Below are 19,074 nucleotides of genomic sequence, written 5' to 3'. Positions count from 1 at the left end.
GAGATGAAGAACAAAGGACACACCAATCAGACAGACACAGGCTGAATGCTGAATCAATCTCGCTCCTCCCAGTGGGTTTTAGCTCTTCCAGGGACTCTCCAGAGCAGTTCAGACCAGTGGACAAGACAGAATTTCACCAAACAAATGGTCCCTTGTGCTCTGCATGAGCACAACAATAACAGGAACACTTTCCAGGGTCCCTTTCGCCCAAAGCACACGTACGGTGGGAGGGATGAATTTCCTTCATTTCTATGTGTTGCCCTGCAGCAGTCCCCAAGCCCCCATTTCTCGATGCCCCACACAATCCCTCTGGTACGTGGCTCCCTCACCTTTCTCGCAGCCAGTCATGCCCAGTTTGCTGCCGTTGGGGCACTGGTTGCATTTCATGCCAGTGATACCGGTCTTGCAGGAGCACAGCCCAGTCATCTGCTCGCAGTCGTCGCGCACCGAGCCCACCGGGTCGCAGTTACAGGCTGGGCAAGGAGGGAAAAAGAGACACTGGTGGATTTGTGGAGCCAGCTGCAGACTCATTCCAATCCCCCAACAATCCAAGAGAGGAAGAGGGACCTGGGGAGCACCACAACGCTGACTGCAACCTCCTTACTGACTCCCCTGGAGCCTGCCTCCACCCACCACCCTGGTCCTACGGCTCGTGATCCCACATCTGCTCCACAGACACAGGACAGCAGGGATCATTCAGGCTGGGCTCCAGCAGCCCTGCAGAACATCTGGCCAGGGAGCAAACTCATGGAAGGTGACACCAGCTCCTAACCAAGCTGTGCCACGGGGGAGCAACAGCACCCGTGCAATGCTTCAGGCATGTTTCTCTTGCACGGAGCAAGCCAGCAAGCTCTGCAAACACAGCTGCTGGAGGTGACATACACCAGGACCAACATTAGGGTTTGGTGGTTTAAAAAGCACGACACCCCGCTGTCCTTCGAGCCCTGCGGAGCCAGCCAGGAGCATGCACGGGAGGAGATGCACCAGCCCAGCCCTGCCCACACTCACGTGTGCAGCCGCTCTTGCTGTCGGTGACGATGCCGCGGAAATTCCAGAAGCCGGGCTCACAGCGGTCGCACTTCAGCCCCCCCACGCCCGGCTTGCAGGAGCATTGCCCGGTGGCAGGGTCACAGGCTCCGCCGTAGGAGCCGTAGGGGTTGCACTGGCAGGTGCCTGCGAGCAGAGAAAGCGGGGTGCTGAGTCCTGGCCAAGGGGACAGGGGGATGCTGGGGGATGCATTGGGGTGGAGAGACCGGCTGCTGAGCCACCGAGCTGCTCAGTCAGGGCAGGAGCGTGGTCTCATGCTGGGCAGGAGGAGGATTCACCAGCTGCTCTCAACATTTTTCCTCTGCCCTGGCTACAAGGGGGAACGAAACCTTCCGGGATTAACCCGCTCGCTTTGCTGTCATCAAGAATTCCCCTCTCGTTAACATCAAAGGAGGAGGAAGCTATTAGGAGTTTATTATTAATTCATTAATTAGGAACTTGATGGAGGGAAATGATCCAAAGATAGACAGAGAGACGCTGCCTTTATCCCTGGGGAGCAGCTGAAAGGGGACCTGGGGCAGAGCTGGGCAGAAAGGGAGACCTGGGGAGCAGCAAGCAGGGTGCGTAGGCACATCCCAGCCTGCCAGCGGCAGGGAAATGGAACATCCACAACAGGCAGCAACAGATAAACCTGCCCCAGGGGCTGCAGGCTGCGGGTTAAGTGGTAATTCCCTCCTGATGTACGCTCGCTGCCAGCACAGGGACACAGGTGGGACAGAAACCAGTGGGGTACTGAATCCCAGTCAGTTGGGAAGCTGTGTCCATGGATTAGAGGACAGAGGAACATCCCCCCCACCTGCCACTGGCAGGGTGATGCTGGAAGCTAAATGCTCCTCTCTAGCATCCCTCTGCCCGCTCCTCTCTAGCATCCCTCTGCCCAGCTCCTCCCTGCTCTGCCCATCCCTCCTGGCCAGCACAGACCCACAGCCACAGGTCTGCTCCTCCAGCACCCACCTCATCCTGCAGCCCACCCTGCCAGGACATCTCTGGACATTTTCTGAACGCTGCTGCTTTTTAAATTAATGGCACATTAAGCAGCACTCCACCCTCGCTGAGCAGGCATTAGCCAGGCCCGTGCACGGCGTGAACCGTGTCTCCGCGGGGTGATGCGATTCCCTAACAGGCGGTCCCAGCCGCAGCTGTTGGGAGTTTGCTAATGCCTTTCAGCCTTCTGCTAAAGTGCTGACTCCTGTAATTATTTAATAAATATTAATGCAACATTTGCCAGCTCAGCTTCCTGCACAGCGCAGTCACCCACTGGTCACTGGTCCTGCAGAAGGTCCCCAGGTGAACCCGAAAGCTCTGTTCCACCTCAGCCCACAGCAGAAGGACACAAGCAATATTTCTGTCCCTCCAGCTGGTGAAAAGCCCTAAACCTCCAGCAATGGGTTGAAGGCACAGAGGGCAGCATCTGGCCCTAGGGGCATCTTTGGAGGCATCCAGCATCAGACAAGTTCCAAGCCACCATCCTGTCTTCCTGCATTTCAGAGCTGGAAGGTGACTCAGGTTTTTTTGAAAGGACGAGAGCATCGCTAGTAGGTATAGAAGGTGAAGCATGAGTGCACATCTCCATGTGTGCATGCTGCCAGCCTGGAGCTGCGGATACAGGAGGCTTTCCGAGCCCAGGAGGTCTCTAGTTAGCTAAGGAACGGAGAGGGTCTACCTTCCTTTCCCCTGGGATGGGACCCCAAGTCTCCCCTCCGCTTGATCTCTCCTGCCTCCCAGCTGTCCTTGAAGGCCCTCCAATCCCCTCAAAGTGCAAACACACAATATTCACTCACTTGGACATCCAGCTGCACCCACGCCCAGCGCCAGGGTCATGTTGTCTGGGCAGCACCCGTAGATGGTCTGGCTGCAGTGCACAACCAGGAGAGGCGGGGGGGTTGTGACCAGGGCTGCAGAGGAAGGCAGAGGGGGACAGGTTATCTTTGGCACACAGGCTGCTGCAGGGCAGTATTGCCAACGTATGGATCGAGCAGCATCTGCAAAACCCCGCGGTCCTTGCAGAGATGCTGGGAACAGGCAACGAGGTGAGGTCCCACCCTTGGCTGGGGAAAGCACAGAAATGATGCTGCAGGGATCAGCAAAGCAACACAGACACGGCTGTGTGCTTAGCGAGCACGTCCTTGCTCAGCCCCAGGGTTGGTGTGTTACTGGGGACCAGTGCACCCAGTTCATGTCAGCGTGGGGTGACTGGCTGCCTTGGGGGGACTCACCGCGGCAGGCTCCTTGGCTAGTGACATAGAGCTCCTGGCGTTTTTCACACCGTGTCTTCTTCAGCTCACACTCGTTGGTGTAGGTCACACACTCAGAGCCACACACCGGGAGGGAAGGCGCTCAGGACAGTCCCTGGCACGGGGAGGCAGGGTCCCTACCCGGGGGATGCCCTCTGCTGCCCAGGAAACATGCGGGAAGGCGAGGAGGGAGAAGAGAGGAGGGGAGCGAGGACTGCAGCAGGCAGAACGGCTCAGCGTGCTTACCGGGCTGCGTGGCACCGCCAGGCAGGTGAAGTCACACACACAGCGGTCATCCTCGGCATCCTCGTCCCACCAGCCCCCGTACTGCCGGCACCGGTCCTGCTCACACTCGCTACCATCGCCGGAGCCCGAGCCCCCCGAGCCGCACTCTGGAGCGAAGGAGGATGATGGTGAGAAAGGGCTCAGCCCCAGCTGGGGAAAGCAGAGGGGATGGGGCCAAAAAATCCTGTGCCCACACATATTGGGATGCTTATGCCTGGATTTCAGAGAAAATCCCTCTCCCTTGGAGAAAGCAGATACTCCAGGGCTCTCATAAGATTGTGCTGAGCCTACACAATAAAAACTGCAAAGGGATGCTTTAGCCTGAGGTCTCTGTCTCTGCAGCATCACCGCAGGAGCAAAAACAAGGATGCTGCGGCTACCGGCGCCCTGCAGGCTACCTGGAGATCAGACAGCGGACAGCCAGGCACAGGAGGAAGGACTGCCACTGACTTAGCAACAGCTTAACTCCACGCTTTGATCTGGCTCCTTCCCCTTCTCCTGCCCTCCCAAACACAGGGAGATTGCTGCTGCTAATATCAACATGGAAACCCGAGCAGAGGGAGGGATGGGGTGTGGGTTTAGTCTGAAGGTCAGTTCGGCAGATGTTCCCAACAATATATCAACTCTGTCCCTAGCCCGGCTGCCTCTCCATGACATGCTCAGAGCTTCAGCAGCAAGAGAAAGACGTTGCTGATTTCAAAGGCTTCTTAAAGGGGAAGGGGGAGGAAGGAAAACCTGGCCCTTTTTATTGAGTGATCAAAGGCTGGGATTTGGCATTACACAGAGAATTATTTAAGATCTTTTCCCAGAGGGCCATCAACCTGAAATTCCCCAAGGAGAGCTGTGATCAAACCCCGTGTTGTGTCTCCCCCTCTCCCTCAGCTCTGCCATAGCACTGAAGTTTTTTCAAGCTACATGTGCAACGAGCCAGAAAATCTCAGCTCGCCAGGTCACACATCGGAGCGGTGAGGTTACGTTTATTCGGATTCAGCCAGCACCAACCCATAGCTTTCCCCCTACAGTGGGAAAACTCAGCAGGTTCTTCGTTCCTAGCCTGGCCAAGCAAGGTGCAGCCAACCCCAGGACCCTCCCAGGCGCTCGGTCCTCCAGCAGCCCCAGGGCAGAGGGAAGCAAAGCATCAGCCAGGCTCCCTGCCCTGGGCACCGCTCCGTTTCCCCCAGCTCAGCCCCACTGAAGTGTGAAATTAAAGCAGAGATAAGCTCCTCGCCCAACCGGTTAAGTGGCATCACCTCTCATTACTGCTGGATGCAGACAGACAAAGGGGAAGGGAGGTGGCAGGCGGGGTGACAGCGGCTGGCCGGGAGGGAAGGAGAGGGCTGCAGGCATGGGACCTGCTGTGCTGGGGACACTGGGGACATCCTGGGGCACCGTGCTCGAGCTCCACATGATGGGGCTCACATCAGCGGAGCAGCAAGGGGAAGAGCCCGCTGTGTGCATCCTCAGCCCTTCCTCATCCTCCCCCCCCCCTCTCACCCCCACACAGCCGGCGGCAACCTACCGTCCTCGCACGGCCCGGTCCTGGCAACCTCGATGCTCTTCTGCTGCTGGCAGGAGGCCACACGCAGCTCGCAGGGGTTGTCGTAGGTGAGGCCGTCAGAGCCGCACACGGGGGCGAGGGGCTGCCGCTCGCAGCGCGGGCACACGCACTGGCCCCCCACGCACTTGCTGCCGAAGGAGCATACCGTGCTGCCGCAGGACTCTGCGGGGACAGAGGGGGGGACCCCAGTCAGACCTCGGAGGGACACCATGCCCTCGGAGGCAAAGAGAGAAGTCCTCCCCCAATCATAGGTTTATTTTTGCTTAAACTGTGCAAAGACTCTGCAGTGGGCAGGTGACAGTCCTGAGCATTTCTGATTCCCAGCAGCACCCACAGGTGTTGTGTCCAACAGGTTTTTTTTTTTTTTCTAGGACACCAGTAAGAAATCCCAAGAAATCCCAGAATACGCTCCCATGGTGTATTCTGACTTCAGCCTCCTCCTGCTTGCAGCTCCCCTGGAGCACAGAGCCATCTGTCACACTTCTCCCGGATTTAGAGAGGATCTCCATGCACAGCTCAGCCTGGGAACACAGACCCAGCTGGACAGGTTTGATGAGGCTCAAAGCATTGCTTTTACCAAAACAGAATTTACCCTAATGAAGAATCTAGGCAGGGCTTTTAATTCATTAAGAAATTAGCACAGGGAGTTCCCTGTCCTGGGGAGGAAACACAGGAGCAAAGAGGAATTAACCCCAGGGGATGGAGGGAAGGGAAAGCCACTGAGATGAACTGTGGGATCAAAGAGACCCGTGATGCTTTTGCTTCTGGTGGTAGCTAATAACATGATTTTAGCCCAATTTCTTTGCTCAGCTCCCACAAGTAACAAAGAGGGCTGACACCACCTATGGTGCATAGCTGGGGAAATTAAACCAGCTGGGGCTAAACTAGAGAAGATGCTCGAGAGACTCAAGATGCCCAATTCTTGTGCAGACAAAAGGAAAGACTGTGCCAGACACGGTGCCTCAGGCAGGGTCTTTGAGGGACCAGCCAGGAACTGCAGCCAGGCTCCTGGGTGTCCCTGGAGCTGATATCCTCCTGGAAAGTCCTGAGAACCACCAATAAAGGCACCAGGAGAAGGACTATGGAGAACCCTCTGCGCATCCCAACCCTGGGGTTTCTCCCAGGGGTGGCAAAACCCTGGCTGTGAGTGCTACAAACGACTGGTGAGCCTTGGATAGCCACAGCCAAGCAGCCCAGTAGGGTGCAGGCAGCCAGCAAGGCTGAGCATCCTCTCTCTGAAATACCAACAGCAGGGGAGAGACGAGGGACGAAGCGGGGGGACCTTGCCAGACTCACTGCAGTCTCCTTGGGCAGCCACCAGGATGTTGGTCTGCTGCGTGCACGCCCGCACGTGGAGCTCGCACTCGCTGCCGTACGTGTTGCCGTCGGTGCCGCACACGGGCTGCGAGGAGGGGACGCACTCCGTGGGGCACACGCACCTTCCCGTCTCCGCCTCGCAGATGGCTCCAAACTGGCATTTGCCACAACGGTCTGTGCAGATGAAGAATAAAACCAGGTAGGTTAAAACAGCAGGTCAAGGCAGGCATTGCTGCCTAACAAAGCGCCAGCGCAGAAATAAACTTTTTAATGGGGACTGTAGCAATAGGACAAGGAGTGATGGTTTTAAACTAAAAGAGGAGAGGTTTAGACTAGGTATAAGGAAGAAATAATTCACGCTGAGGGTGGTGAAACACTAGCACAGGTTGCCCAGGGAGGTGGTAGATGCCCCGTCCCTGGAAACATTCACAGTCAGTTTGGATGGGGCTCTGGGCAGCCTGAGCGAGTGGAAGATGTCCCTGCTCACTGCAGGGGGGTTGGACTAGCTGACCTCCATGGTCCCTTCCAACTCAATCTATTCTATGATTCTATAAAATAAAACCCCACTGCCACCTCCTCCCCCAGGTCAAGCCCCTGCAGACCCCAGGAGCAGGAGCCCCGGGCACAGCGCAAGGGAAGAACCGAGGCTGCAGGAGGAGGGAGAGGCGGGCTTGGAGCAGAAAGGCAATAACTGCTCGTAAAACCCATCAGGGCAGGGAGTAACCGTGATGAAATGTCACTGGAGCCATACACTGTTATAGCTAACCAGGAGGGGGGAGTGCAATTAGGAGGAGCGATAAATCAGCCCCAGGCTGGGGAGGAGGAGCGCAGCATCCCCGGCAGCATGCAGCCGGTCTCCTGGGGGAAAGGCAGCAGGGTTCACACGCGGCAAGTCGGCAGGGCAGGAGGAGGTGGTGGGCTGGGTGGGGGAGAGTGTCTTCCCCCGGTTTATCAGGGTGCCAGCGGTGCTGGAGGCACACAGAACACAGCACCGGGTCCCAGCACCTGGCCACCCCCCCCAGCACCATCCTCAGCCCTGCTGCAACCACACGCGCGCAGGCTGGGGTCAGAGAAGCCGTTCATCTTCGTAATAACTCACTGGCAAAGGAGCTATCACTCGTTGCAGGAGAGACCGGACTCCAGCCAGCACATCTTCTGCCTCCTGGGTATTTAGTGATTCACGGCTTCGCTTTCTCCTTCAGACAAACACCCCTCTTCCCTCCCTGCCATTCAGTTCAAGAGGAATTTGGCTCAAAGATGGTTTTTCTCTTTTTTTTTTTTTTTCACACAGCAGCTGCTGCCTTTGCATGGGGCAGGGAAGATGCACCAGCCCCCTGCCTGGTTTGTGCAGACCATTGGCCAGGAGGTTTCTATCTCCAGCACAAAGGCTGCAGCCACGCCTGGGCTCTGAAGGTCGGGAGAGGGGCTGCTGAAGGCAGACAAGGGCAAGTATTTCCTACAGGGCACTCAAGTTCCCGACAGCTGAAGAATTTGCATCCTTCGCTGTTTTTCCTCTAACTGCATGGAGCTTGTACCAGTATTTTCTTCTGGACCCTCTGCTGTGCCGCAGAGGGGTGCTCCACAGGTTGGAGGGGGTCTTCCTTTCCTGGAGGAAGGGTCTTCCTTTTCTCTGATGTCTCAAAGCCCTTATGGCTCAGGAGCGTGTTCCCCAAGCAGGGCTGCACAGCACAGCCTGGGGGGAACCCTCCCTGACTGCGAGGGACTGAGCCCAGCTTTGACCGGGGCATTGCTACACCCCACACACCAGCCCTGGGTGGAGCGAGAGGCTCCTGATACCCAGCCTGAAGGCTAGGGGCAGAAAAACTGTATTTTGACAAAACCGTGGTGAGCCTAGCCCTACCTGAACGTCTGGTGGCAGATTTTGTCCTGGGAAAACAAGAAGCTGTGGATGCCCCATCCCTGGAGGGGTTCAAGGCCAGGCTGGATGAGGCTTTGAGCAACCTGGGCTAGTGGGAGGTGTCCCTGCCCATGGCAGGGGGTGGCACTGGATGGGCTTTAAGGTCCCTTCCAACCCAAACCATTCCATAATTCTAACCCAGCCAGCTCGGGCTGAGCCTGAGCCTGTGTGCAAACACTGCCGGGTAAAGCTGTGCTGGCACGAAGAGCTTGCAAACGGAGCTGCTGCATATGGTTGCAAGTTGCGTACGCTACGTGGTGGCAACCAAAGCACAAACACAACCCAAACCCCTTCTCTCCCCATGCCCAGGGCCATGCTCATGCTTAGGACTGCCCGCTCCCAGCAAGCAAACCGGGGCTGTGGCCACCAGCAGAAGGAGGAGGAGGAGGAAGCCACGGTGATGGGCTCTTACCGCAGGGGCCCTTGTGCTTCACTTTGATCTCCCTCTTGAGGACACACGCCATGGAGTCCAGCTCGCAGGGGTTGCCGTAGGTGCGGTTGTCGGTGCCACACACGGGGTCGTAGCGGCCCTGGCACACTTGCTGGCACTCGCACACGGCCTCTTGGTTCTTCACCACGCACGTGGCCCCGAAGGTGCACTCCATGCTCAGGCACGGGCTGGGAGTGCCCAGGTCTGCAGGGGGAAGAGGAGAGAGAGGCACCGGTGTCAGCCCGCCGTGTCCCCAGCTCCCCCGGGGCAGCAATGCATGCCAGCATCTCCAGCCGCGGGGCCACGCCTGCCTCCCCCCCAAGCTGTGATAAATGCACATCACTCCTGGCCTCGGCACTGCACCCTCCATGCCACCCCGACATGCCCGGCTCAGCACCTTCCCCATGCGTGGCAGAGGTTAGGGATGGGAAGCAGGCACAAGATCTTCTCCCCGCACGCCCTGAACAGGATTCCTGCCTCGATTCCTCTGTCCCGTCCCCATCCCAGCTACATTCTGGACCAGCCAGAAGTGGGATCAGCCCTGCGGGTTTCTGCACCAAACCCCGATGTCTGGGTCTCCCCAGCAGCTCACAGCCAGCATCAAGAACAAGTGACATGTGCTGAGGGAGGGCATCACACGCCGAGGGACCTTGTCGTCAGGAGGGGAGCCAGCATCTCTTCCTGGGCAGCAGCAGTGCCACAAGCCTGCTGGGGAAGCGGGATCTGGATGCCCAGCCCTGTGGCAATACCCAGGAAGACCTGTCAGAAGACACCCACATTCGCCTTCACCCCACAGCCCCTCTTCTCTCCCCAGCAGCTCCGCTCCCTTCTCCTCCTCTTGTATCAGGTGTTGGAAAGCCCAGGGAGCTGCTGTGCAGCCGGATGAAGGGACCTGGTGTCCTTGCTTTGGCCCAGTTCTTGGGCACCTGGCCAAGCCCCAAGGCTCCATGGGGCTGGGTGATGCCCCACGGCACGGGTCACAGGCTGCGAGGCAGCCATCCCCTCCGCTCACTCCCTCGAGCTGCTAAATCAAAGCCAGCCGAGGCGGCACCTTCCCTGCAAGATGCCCAGCGGTGACGAGGTGAGGAGCCAGCCCTGATGGTGACAGCAAAGAGAAAAAGCTGCACCCAGCTCCCTGGTACAGCTCTGCAGCTGCTTGCAGGGACAGCCCTGTGCTTCCACTCAGTTCCCAGCCTGCATGTCCCCCCCAGGAATGTCCCGCCACCATCCAGAAGCCGAGACTAAGCAGCAGGACTGGCCGTGCCGCTGGGGAGAGACCCAGCACCATCCTGCGACCCCTTCTTGTGACTCAAGACAAAAGCCCTGAGGAGCTGGGGCAAGGAAAGGACACAGACTGAATCCATGCGGAACGCCGACAAGGACACACGACAAATATGGATGTGGGGGACAGACGATGCGGCCAGGATGAGATGGATGCAAGAGGCAGACCCAGCGCAGCCCCACTGACACCAAAGAGAGAGGCAGGCACGGAGCTGAGCACGGTGGGAAGGACAAAGCCCTGCGGAGCCTGCTGGCGTGGCACAGGGACAACAGGTCCCTTTCTCCTCCCCTGCGAGGACAGAGGTGACATATCTGCAGAGCAAGAGCAAGGCTGGAGCCCTCGGGAGTCTGGCTGCATGCTGCCAACCAGCGAGAAAACAGCCTGTAAAAGGGGCACAGGCAAGGCTGAATTTGGGATTTGGCTCTTTGGAAAGCACCTACCAAGTCCATACTTAGAGGTAAGGGTCTGCAAAGGAACAGGGAAGAGGGGGACAGCTCAGGGACATGGCCACCGCTTCAACCCAGCCCCTTTTCAACTGTGTTCTCAGCTTCCCTGCAGCTGAAGAGTCCAGGAACCACTCCCTCACATCTTCTGCTCGTGTTTCACTTTTTTAAAACCATGTTTGTACCATAATCATGTCCCCCAAACACAGAGAGACATGCTTGCATGGAGAAGCACCCGTGCTGGACACAGTTAGGCTGGAAGGATGCAACGAGCTGGGCACAAAACAAACACATTCGCTCATTTGAAATCCAAATTCACCCTCTTGGAGAGGAAGGGAGCAGCGAGCGACGTGCAGGGAGGTGCCAGGCGTGATGGAGAACACTGCCCTGACCTTCCTCGCCCTTCTTGAGCAGGCAAACCCGCAGAGGTGAAGCTCCTTCCCAACCCAAATCTCAGCCTGTGAAATTCCGCACACAGCCCTGGGCACCTGCAGACACCAGTGGGGGTTTTGGCACCGGTTTTGACACGGGTGGATATAATGAGGACACACTGAGCAAGCACCTTGGGCTGTGCTATAATCACAACCTCCTTGGATTCCTGGCTCTTCTCCATCTTGCAGGCAGGGAAAGCAAGGCACAGAACGAGCAAAACACTCATTCTGCACCCTGACTGATCCAATGCCACGATCCCTCACCTGCTGCCGAGCTTTGCAGACACCTAACCAAGCCCTGGGACCTGGGGACACCAAGCAACCCTGCACACCCCACCTGCAGATGACTTCGGGGAGAGGCTCTGAAGCTGCTTTGTGACCCGTCACACCCCATCGATCTGTGCCCGTGACACCCGGCGGGCTCTGGCACCAGCTCCATAGGGACAAGGGAAAAAACACACCTGAGCACACACAGCTCCTCAGTGCTTCCAAAAGGCACCCGGTGCTTTGCTGGACACCGGGGAGGGGAGCTGCCATCCCTGCAGAGCCCCTGCCCGCTGGATGGGCACAGACAAGCGTGACACAGAGAGCAAAGCATCGCAGTCCCAGGCAGGCAGAAGTCTCCAGGAAGGAGGAGGTGGGGAGGAAAGGGGGGTTAGTTGGGGGCAAAAGGAAAGGTAAGATCAACCAGGAGCAGTCCAGACGGATGTAGCAGCCGAAGAGGGGCTTGCCAAGGAGTGGGGGGGCTCACAGCACCCATCTCTGCTCCCACTCCCATTTGCCTCGAAGGGTCAAGCCACAGCAAGCATCAGACAAGACCCCACGGCAGTGCAAGGCATCTCCATTCCAGCAGAAAGTGTTTGGGGTGAGGGATGGGAGAAAAACCAGAGCAAATCTCTCCATCCCAGGGGCTCTCAAGCAAAACGAGAGAGGTGGGGAGCAGTGAGAAGAGGCCAGGAGTGTCCCTGGCTACGGAGAAGGGGAGAAAGCCGACCTCCTAGCAGAGATGTCCATGGAGGGAGCAGAAGGGTGCTGCGAGGACACAATTCCTTCCTCCAAACAGGCAACACTGTAAAACACAAGACACAGACGAAAAAGGAAAGAGAGAGAAAGAGAGAGAGCGGAGGGGAGAGAGCAGAGAGAGGCAGGGAGGAAAAGACAGATGCAACTCCAGACACCTTCCCTCCACCTCCTGTCCACACCGGCCTCATCCCATCCCTTCCATCTCAGCTGCACCATCACCATGTCCAAGTAGAGAAGGATTAAAAACAAGGCCTGGACTGTTTTGTTTGGCTTTGCCTCCTTTGCCTCGCTGCTGGAAAAGACAGCAGCAGAGCTTAGAGTTCATCAGACAGGTACGGGTGAGATTAAAACTCTGTGACCACACTAATGGCCCGTCTTTCATTCCCTTCCCCAGCTCTGTGCATCTCCTGCATCCTCCAGCACAGAGCCGTGGGTGCTGGATGCAGACAGAACCTGCAGCTCGCTCAGCCCCTGGTCTCATGCGCTGCCGAGGGTCCCATGAGCCCTGTCTTCAGCCCGTGCTGGGGGATGGCACCCTGCATCCCTGCCACAGGGCTGCTGGAGCTGTCACGGGCACTTTGAAATCCCAGGCTTTGGCAGACTTTGATTTACTTCCTCCAGATCACGAGCTTTGTTTGCTCCTACCCCACCAGGATGTCCCTCCTGAAAGCAGCCTATCTGCTGTCCTCTCCTGGAGGATGAGGAATTGGGGGGAAGCTAAAATAAAAGGCAGTAAGACGGAGAGAGGAACAGCACAGGGACCACATCCTGCTGGCCCCACTCCCCTGGCCGTGGCGAAGCGATGCCCATCTGACAGCGCGGTAACCAGCTCCCCGCAGCCCGGGGAGGGAGGACTGGAAGGGGCTCTGCTGTCCTCCCTGCAGGGAGAACTTGGGGAACTGACTCCTGATCCTTCACCCACCAGGAACACAGTGAAACGGATGATTGAACTGAAATAACAGTTGTGATTACATTGAGTGTGGTTTTGGGAGCCTGACAAACAGTTTTCAAGCAGCTGGGGCTGGCAGCGTGCAAAACCCGCTGCAGGAGCACAAAGCCAACAAAACAGACCCGCAACGTGGGGCCTCATTTCCAAGTACTTCAGAAGGTCTGATAGAGCTGAGACCTTAGAAAACATCAGCTTAAAACAACAGCACACAGTTCTAGATCTAGTAAAAAGCAATTTGAGCTGAAATGAACAGTCCTTCCAACTCATACAAATCAATCCAGTGACTGTGTTCAACCTCCTTCATTTTCTGTGCAATCATTTTAAATTTGGACTTCCCCAACATCCTAGGGAGCCGAAGCCCCATCCTATCCCGTACGCCTGAAAAAAGCATCCATTGGAAAGGTCAAAAGCTACTCGCAGAGACGAGACAAAAACACGGCGAGACCTCCAGAGACGAGGTGCGCTGGGAAGAGTTCCTTACAGAGAGTACCTGGAGCTGAGAGAAGCGGGCGGGCATGGAGAGGGAAGCATGGAAGGAGCGTGGGGACTGGCACTACCCTGGGAGGAGAAATGGATGGTGTGGGCTGCACGGGACCTGCGTGGTGGCAAATGCAGACGTGGCGGTGAATGAGAGAAACCAGCTGGACATCACAGACACTTTGGTATTGTTTAAACACAAATTATTCTTCCCTGTCTTACCGAGCACATCAGACAGAGACAAGACCACAAGGAACACGTGCACAGACACACAAGGACTGCTGACTGCTGGAAGGAAAAAAACCAGGGAGGAACGGCTATTCAGGGCTTGTCGGTCGCAAGAATGAAGAGAACCTGTGGCTCGCTCAGATGCTGGCCACCCAGTCACAACTTACCTGCAGCTTTCCAGCATCAACGTGAGCACCGCTGCCTGCACGGAAGGGACTGAGCAGGGCTGGGCTTAAAGTGGCTGCTGGGGCTGGGAGGTGAGAGGTGTGGGGGTACCAGTGTTCCTGCAGGCGACCAGCCCGGCGGCACCAGTGCTTACCACAGGGTCCACTGTGCTTTACTGGAATGGCAGCTTTCTGGTGGCACTCGGCTTTCCGGCGCTCGCAGTCGTTGCTGTAGGTGCGGCTGTCCCTGGCACAGACAGGTCTGTAGGCACCGTCGCAGGTGATGCGGTCGCAGGAGCAGCGTGTGGTGCCGCGGCGGTTCAGGCAGACGGCATTGAACTTGCACTCGTCCTTGCATTTGTCTGGGAGGAGAGAGGATGGCACTGCTCATACCCAACCCAGGGGAAGGGGATATACTCTCATTGCCAAGAGCATGGCACAGAGCCGCAGGGAAGGTCAGGAACCCCAATGATCCCGTTCCCCAAAAGCAGAGATGTACTTACCCTGCTGCTGGCACTGCCCTGAACGCACCTTCTGGATCTCCAGTCCCCGGATGGCCCCCGCGCGCCCCATCATGCACTCGTTGTCGTAAGTCACCCCGTCGTCACCGCACACCAGCTCCCTCTTTGGGGGACAGTTCTCGGGGCGGGAGAGCAGCTCTGCCCTTCGGGTGCGGGGGTTCACCCGGCACACACGGCTCCCGTCGTTGAGGACGCCTTTACACGGGTCTGTGCACAGAGCCGGAGCAGACAGTCAGGCATGCTCAAACCTGGTCCAGAGAGGTGCTGCCTGCCCTCCTCCTCCCCCCAGCTGGCCCTGAGATCGTCCGTACCGGTAGCACCCACTTGTGCTCATCGTTTCCTCGGGACTGGCCATCTCTAGGGCTCTGCACACCTAAGGACTTATTTTTCACTGAGCTGCACAGACCGAGGACACGCACCCTTTCCAAAGCAACCGCTGGATGGGCTGAGCTCTGCCTTTTTTACCATCCTGAGCTGCCTTCACCCCTCTTTGTCTCTCTCTCCCCGGATCCAGGTGAACCTCCCGAGTCCAAGGGGTGTTCACTGGGCACCGCAAGATGCTTGGTACCCCCATCCCACTCCTCCCACTCTCTCTCTCTCTGCTCCCCATGATGGAAGAGCCCCGAAGGCAGCCAGGGCCACCCCCTGCCTTGCCCCACTGCTCTAACCTGGGCTCATCTGGATCACCCTCTCTGATGAGCCGAGCTCACATCAGCATACCAAAGACACAGGCAGAACAGGTGCCGACTGTTCACTAATCCCTCCTCCAGCCCTGAGTTTTCCTCTTCCTTGTCAAGCAGGAAGAGTGCAGATTCCTTTTCTGCAATTGCAGGAACACGATCGAATGTTTCCACCCTTTAAATCCTCCTAGCCTGAAACCCCAGCACTGACCACAGTCCCAGTGCAGTCACACCAGCAGGCAGCCAGGGGTGGGTCACCTCCTTGGAGATCTCTACAAACCCCAACAAAAAAATCACAAAAACATCTTGCCTGGACTCAAGGAGTTGTGGGGAAATAAGGGTGCTGTAGTGAGGCAAGGTATGGTTGAGATGGGGACACGGGACCAGGGATGAGGCAGATGCACAGACAGATCTCAGGGAACGCATGATGAGGATATTTGGATATATTCTGCCTGTTCTGCTCATTCCCACTCTCTCCCCTACATTGCAGCACATCCTTAAGCCTTCCAGTGCACCCAACAGAGGCAAAATACCTTCAAGTATTTTCAGGTTCTATAACCCAGCTGCTCAACCCAGACTGCCGGAGTTTCTGCTGATGCCCAGCTACAACCAGGAGGACTCCAGAGAGGCAGTGAGGCTCTCAGCCTCCTCTCTGCCCTAGAAACTGGGAGCATCCAGCATGACATCAACTTCTTTCACACTTCCCACTTGCGTCCATCTCGCCCTACTTGGGACTGAGCAGCAAAAGCGTAACTAAAGCTCCTCCAGGTTTGCAGCCTGTCCAAACCCACTCCCACGCTCCTCCTCCTGGGGACAAACACTGGCCTGGCACATGTCCTGGCTGATCTCACGGTTTTCCTACTGAATACAGTGGCTTTTAATTACAAGTATCCCCCGCCATCATTAGCCAAAGAAGCAGCCATCCTCGGAGCGGCAGGGCTGTGCTGGTGCTCTGGGATCTGTGCCTGGCGGGTCCCTTTCACTGCGGGGAGCCGCCAGCCCCGGGGACGGCAGCTTGCAGCAGGCTTCTGGCCAAAAGCAGCAGCTGGGGGACTCCAGCCAGGAGGGAAAGGAGGTGGCACAAACGCTGCAACTTCTCTCTAGGTCACTGGGTCCCCAGCAGAAATGCCCACAGCCAAATGCCGCGGGGAAAGCGCTGGCTTGCTCTGAATTTCAGAAACCGTCACCTACAGCCTGACCTTTTTCTGCCCAGCCTGTGTTTCTGAGCTGATGCCAGCAGGCAAGTTTTTCCTCCCCAACCCTTGCCATTTCCCGCTGCTCTGCCCTCAAAATTCCTGACGCAGGAGGAAATATTTTTAAAGCAATCCCCTCCCCGGGGGAGAAGCAGGGGACTCACCACAGGCGCCATCAAACTTCTTGAAAACGTTCTCCTGCTTGTCGCAGGCGTGCTTGTTGAGGTGGCACTCGCTGCGGTAGTCTTTGCCGTCGCTGCCGCACACCGTGCTCTCGGGCACGCTGCTGCAGGACGAGGGGCAGACGCACTTGGCCGACTGGCCGTCGGTGGAGCGGACGCACGTGCTGCCAAAGCTGCAGGTCACCTCGGCACAGGGGTCCTTGGATCCTGCGGGACAGAGGAGGGGACACGGCACGGGTGTGAGCAGGACGTTCATTTATCCCACGCTCCACGGGACAAATAAACCTGACACATCACAATATCCACCCAGACAGCCCCAGTCCCTCTGAGAGCCCAGCAGCGCACATGATGGCAACGGATGTCCTTCCCCCAGCTTCAGCAGATGCTGGAGCCGGGGCCATGGACCTGGTCCCGCAGCACCCACACCGATGTCCAGATTGTGAGGCTGTAGGGGCCGCCCCAAAGCCATGGCACGCGAGGAAGGGAGCTCTCCCTCCCCACCTGGCACTTCAGGCAGATCCCCTCCTTTCTAAACCTCTCAGCCTCGCTGCTGCCAGCTCCCTTCCCTGCACATGCTCGCCAAGAGCTTCTTACTTCAGCAAATGAACAGAACAAAAGTCCTTCAGGCACCTCCTGCAAACCATCGTTAGAGGAAGAGCTCAAGGAGCAATTTCCTCACTGACAGGGAAGGGCCAAAATCTATTTGCCAGCTTTTTTTTTTTTTCTTTCTTTGTCACTTTTTTTAATGATTATTATTTTAAATAAATCCCTCGGCACTCTCTCCCCTCTGACAAGAGCCCCAGCAGGAGCTCCGGGCGCAGATTTATGGCAAGGCAGAGCGCCGCGTGAGAGAAAGGTCAAGTTAATTTACTCTGAGACGAGGAGACCGGGGGCTCATTTACACAGCTCCTTGCTCACAGCTGGTAAATGCCAGCCTGGGGAAGGGCCTCCGCCCCCCCAGCCTCATCTCCCCAACTCCCCCTTCCAGCCGTAGCAGATGTGACCCAACCTGGGTCCCTTCCCATCAGACCTGTCCCCATCCCCCAGGACATCACCAGCGCCGCAGGGATGACGTGAGCTCGGGACAAGTCCCCCTGGTCTCACCCAGTCGCCTCCGGAGAGCCCGTCCTCTCACTCACCGCACGGTCCCTTGCTGATGACTTTGATCCTCCTTTGCTGGTTGCACTGGGCTTTCTCCAGCTCGCACTCGTTGCTGTAGGTGGAATAATCAGAGCCGCAGACCGGAGCCACCACGACAGGACAAGCTGTCTTCTTGCAGACGCAGGAGGCTTGGGAGGGGTCGGTGGGGCTCCTCTCGCAGACCGCCCCGAACCCGCACAGCATCCCTCGGCACGCTGCGGGGACAGACGCAGGGACAGAGCTGAGCCATGGCTGTGGACAGGATGGGTGCAGGGCAGCATCTGGGTCCAGGAACCCGCTTGTGCCTCATCTCTCTCCCTGACAGAGCTGCTGCCACCGCTCAGGCTTGGAAAGGGGCTGCAGGGGTCCCGGGGACCAGGACTGCAAGGATGGGGACAGGGAGAGGAGGATGCTCTGGGCACAGCGAGGTCCCTCCGTGGCTCAGGATGGCATCGTCTCAGCATGCTGGAGCCTGCCAGGAACTGGGCATCCAGGGATGCCTGTGGTCCGTTTGAGGGGTAGGGGGGCAGAGCCAACCCCACCAGAGACCCCACCCAAGGACAAGGGTCTGCCCAGCACAGGCAGGGAATGGCATGAGCCCACATCTCCTGCCCACGCCCGGAGCACGGGCATCAGCAGACGCATGGGTAACCTCAGTGCCTGCTCCATCGCACTGGTACTGTGCAGAGCAGACCAAAGGCCATGGAGAGGGGCAGCAGGGACAGTAGGGTTGGTAAAGGCAGTGGCCCAGACACTGGAAGGCAGCACCCCCTTTGCCCCCAGGCACCAAAAGACCATCCAAGTTGGCTCTACCAGTCCAAGTTGGCTCTACCACCATCTCTCCCGAGTGCCTGAGTCCTGCTGTGCTTTGAGAGCAGCCAGTAAGGCAGGATATGTGCCAGGCACCTTCATCCCATGCACAGACAGGGAGGAAAGAGGCTGGGGTCCAGCATGGTCCAAAAGGAGCTACCAAACCCATAGGCAGTCCTCTGGCCTCTCTGTTTTCACTCCAGGCTGCCCCTTCTGCTTATTGCCAGTGTGAACTGGAGAAAGAAAGGTCTGTCTCCAGTTCAGCACCACCACAGGGAGGTCAAAGCCCAGTTTGGGAGCAGGGAGGTGCCTCCAACCCCACTACGGACACGGAGGAGCATCCCCAAGGCTCTGCCCTGGACCCCTCTGCCTTAGTGATTCCTCCACCTCACAACACATTTTCTGCTAACCAGTAAAAGGAAAATCAAGGACTGAAGAAAAAAAACAAAAAAACATCCTCACCTGTCCCAGCATGGGACAGATCGCCCCACATGCTCACACCGCTTTATTCATCGTAATTTATGCAAAGCAATCAAATCACGTGGCATCTCTCTAAAGGAGATGCACGAATCTCTTTATCACATCCCCTAATCAGAGCAGCCAGCACAGACCAGTTCAGCATCTGAATTGCTAATAGAGTGGGAAATATAGAATTTTTTGGCCAGAAGGAGGGGCATGGATGTGAGTGCATGCAGGCAAGCGTGCATCGGGCGGTGAGGTGTGCCCGGGGGGTGGCAGGAGGTGCCCGCTGCGTGTGGCCAC

General features: G+C 57.4%; 1 protein-coding gene across 1 annotated transcript in view; it reads right to left on the bottom strand.

Annotated features, from left to right (window-relative positions):
• The window catches only part of AGRN (agrin), a gene marked incomplete at its 5' end in the record, with an annotated part of 37,291 nt that extends 19,574 nt beyond the window's left edge, over positions 1-17,717 (bottom strand). The window contains 12 exon segments of the mRNA XM_010082985.1: positions 301-473; positions 1,009-1,173; positions 2,829-2,942; positions 3,264-3,396; positions 3,528-3,673; positions 5,086-5,286; positions 6,421-6,615; positions 8,772-8,993; positions 13,942-14,148; positions 14,290-14,514; positions 16,345-16,569; positions 17,502-17,717. Of these exon segments, the coding sequence (XP_010081287.1) occupies positions 301-473; positions 1,009-1,173; positions 2,829-2,942; positions 3,264-3,396; positions 3,528-3,673; positions 5,086-5,286; positions 6,421-6,615; positions 8,772-8,993; positions 13,942-14,148; positions 14,290-14,514; positions 16,345-16,569; positions 17,502-17,717 (2,222 nt within the window).
• Between the last annotated feature and the right edge of the window lie 1,357 nt (positions 17,718-19,074).

This window comes from Pterocles gutturalis, unplaced genomic scaffold (assembly GCF_000699245.1).
Source record: "Pterocles gutturalis isolate BGI_N339 unplaced genomic scaffold, ASM69924v1 scaffold25561, whole genome shotgun sequence".
In the NCBI taxonomy this organism is placed as follows: Eukaryota; Metazoa; Chordata; class Aves; order Pterocliformes; family Pteroclidae; genus Pterocles; species Pterocles gutturalis.
This window is presented reverse-complemented; position numbering and strand designations above follow the sequence as displayed.